Below are 1371 nucleotides of genomic sequence, written 5' to 3' on the forward strand. Positions count from 1 at the left end.
CTGGCGAGGTTGCGCGGTTAGTCCCCGTCAGGCGGCACATGGACCGACCAGCGATCAGCGTACTAAAGAGAAAGCCCGAAATCTTCGTCACCGGTTTGTTCTTGGCTTCTTCATCGTCTAACTCCTCTGTCAAGCACGCAAAGTCCGTCATCGCTAGAGTCCTCGTTATCCCTAGAACAGAATGATGATCGACCTGCGCCTTGAATGTTTTAGCGTCACCGACGAACGCCCCAGACGTTTCCCCCCCTCCACGCTTCGACCACCAGAGCTCGGGCTCGAACAACGCAAAAGTGAACAAGCCGCGGGATTTCCATCTCTAAAACTTTCCCCAACTCACGCGAGAATGCGTCCACCGTCAACACCTCGTCAGTTGGATCACGGGACAGATCTTGCTCCCCATTCGACGACACCGCCTCGTGCCCCAAGGCCCCAGGTACAGGCACACTTTTCAGGATGATTTTCCTTAAGTAGCGCCCGGTTCATGATGACTAGGGTCAGATCGTCTATTGAGTTACTACTTTTCACTGCTACGATGTCTGCTAAGTCTTAGGGTCCCGACCTTCTACCATGACTCGTTCATGTATTCCTCCTCATTCTGCTGGCTCGATGCTTCGGGCGTCACGGGGGCACTCCACTCATGATGAAGGTGAAGTTTGAAACTTCACCTTTAGAAACTTCAAGTTTGTGCTGTTTGATTATTGACGCTTTGAGGTTTCGACTGGGACCGCATCATGGGATATGCTCCCTGCAAGACATGATGGCTTTGTATGAGCCGAGGCCCGAGTGATCAGAACCACCGTACCCTGTACACATGTGAAGAAAACAAATGCCTCGTTCGCTTGTAACATGCATGGTCCAGGTGGCGCGATGAGACGATCGGTTCCTGCCGCTCAAACAGAAAAAATGCCGAGGCCCCCGCGGCGGCGGCAATGGCTGTGCTTCATTTGTGATCAAGCCGTCCAGCGGCGCGAACGCGTCTCAGTAGCGCGATGGAACCTCGCCGGGCCCCTCAGCACCACAGGAGCGCAGAGACCAACTCAGCTAGGTATCGCTTTCTTGACCAAGTCGACCACGATGACGCCGAAGGATGCGCCGACGCCGCATCGGAGACCAAGACCAGTCGTCGCCCAAGCAGCGGCTTTCTCAGCCCTGCTGACCTGCTGAGCGCTCCGTGGTTCGGGTGGCTGTCCGTCTACGCCTTCACGCTCTTCTGCTTCTCCGCCAGTCGTTGGCTGGCGCTGAGAGAGGTCATCATGATGTACAGCAGCGCCAAGGACTACGTCTTAAGCGTGAAGCTCGCTTCGATGGGCCTTGGTTTCGTGGAGGACTTGGTCTGCACCACCTACTTCGTGTGCGCACTGTGGCTGTTTG

General features: G+C 55.5%; 1 protein-coding gene across 1 annotated transcript; it reads left to right on the forward strand.

The window, feature by feature from the left end:
- Nucleotides 1-989: 989 nt before the first annotated feature.
- Nucleotides 990-1351, forward strand: PHYSODRAFT_326263 (hypothetical protein; the record flags this gene model as incomplete). Its single annotated transcript, XM_009522197.1, has 1 exon — nt 990-1351. A coding segment is annotated over one exon (362 nt), but the record flags the coding sequence as incomplete, so codon positions are not given.
- Between the last annotated feature and the right edge of the window lie 20 nt (nt 1352-1371).

This window comes from Phytophthora sojae (assembly GCF_000149755.1).
Source record: "Phytophthora sojae unplaced genomic scaffold PHYSOscaffold_2, whole genome shotgun sequence".
Classification (NCBI taxonomy): domain Eukaryota; phylum Oomycota; class Peronosporomycetes; order Peronosporales; family Peronosporaceae; genus Phytophthora; species Phytophthora sojae.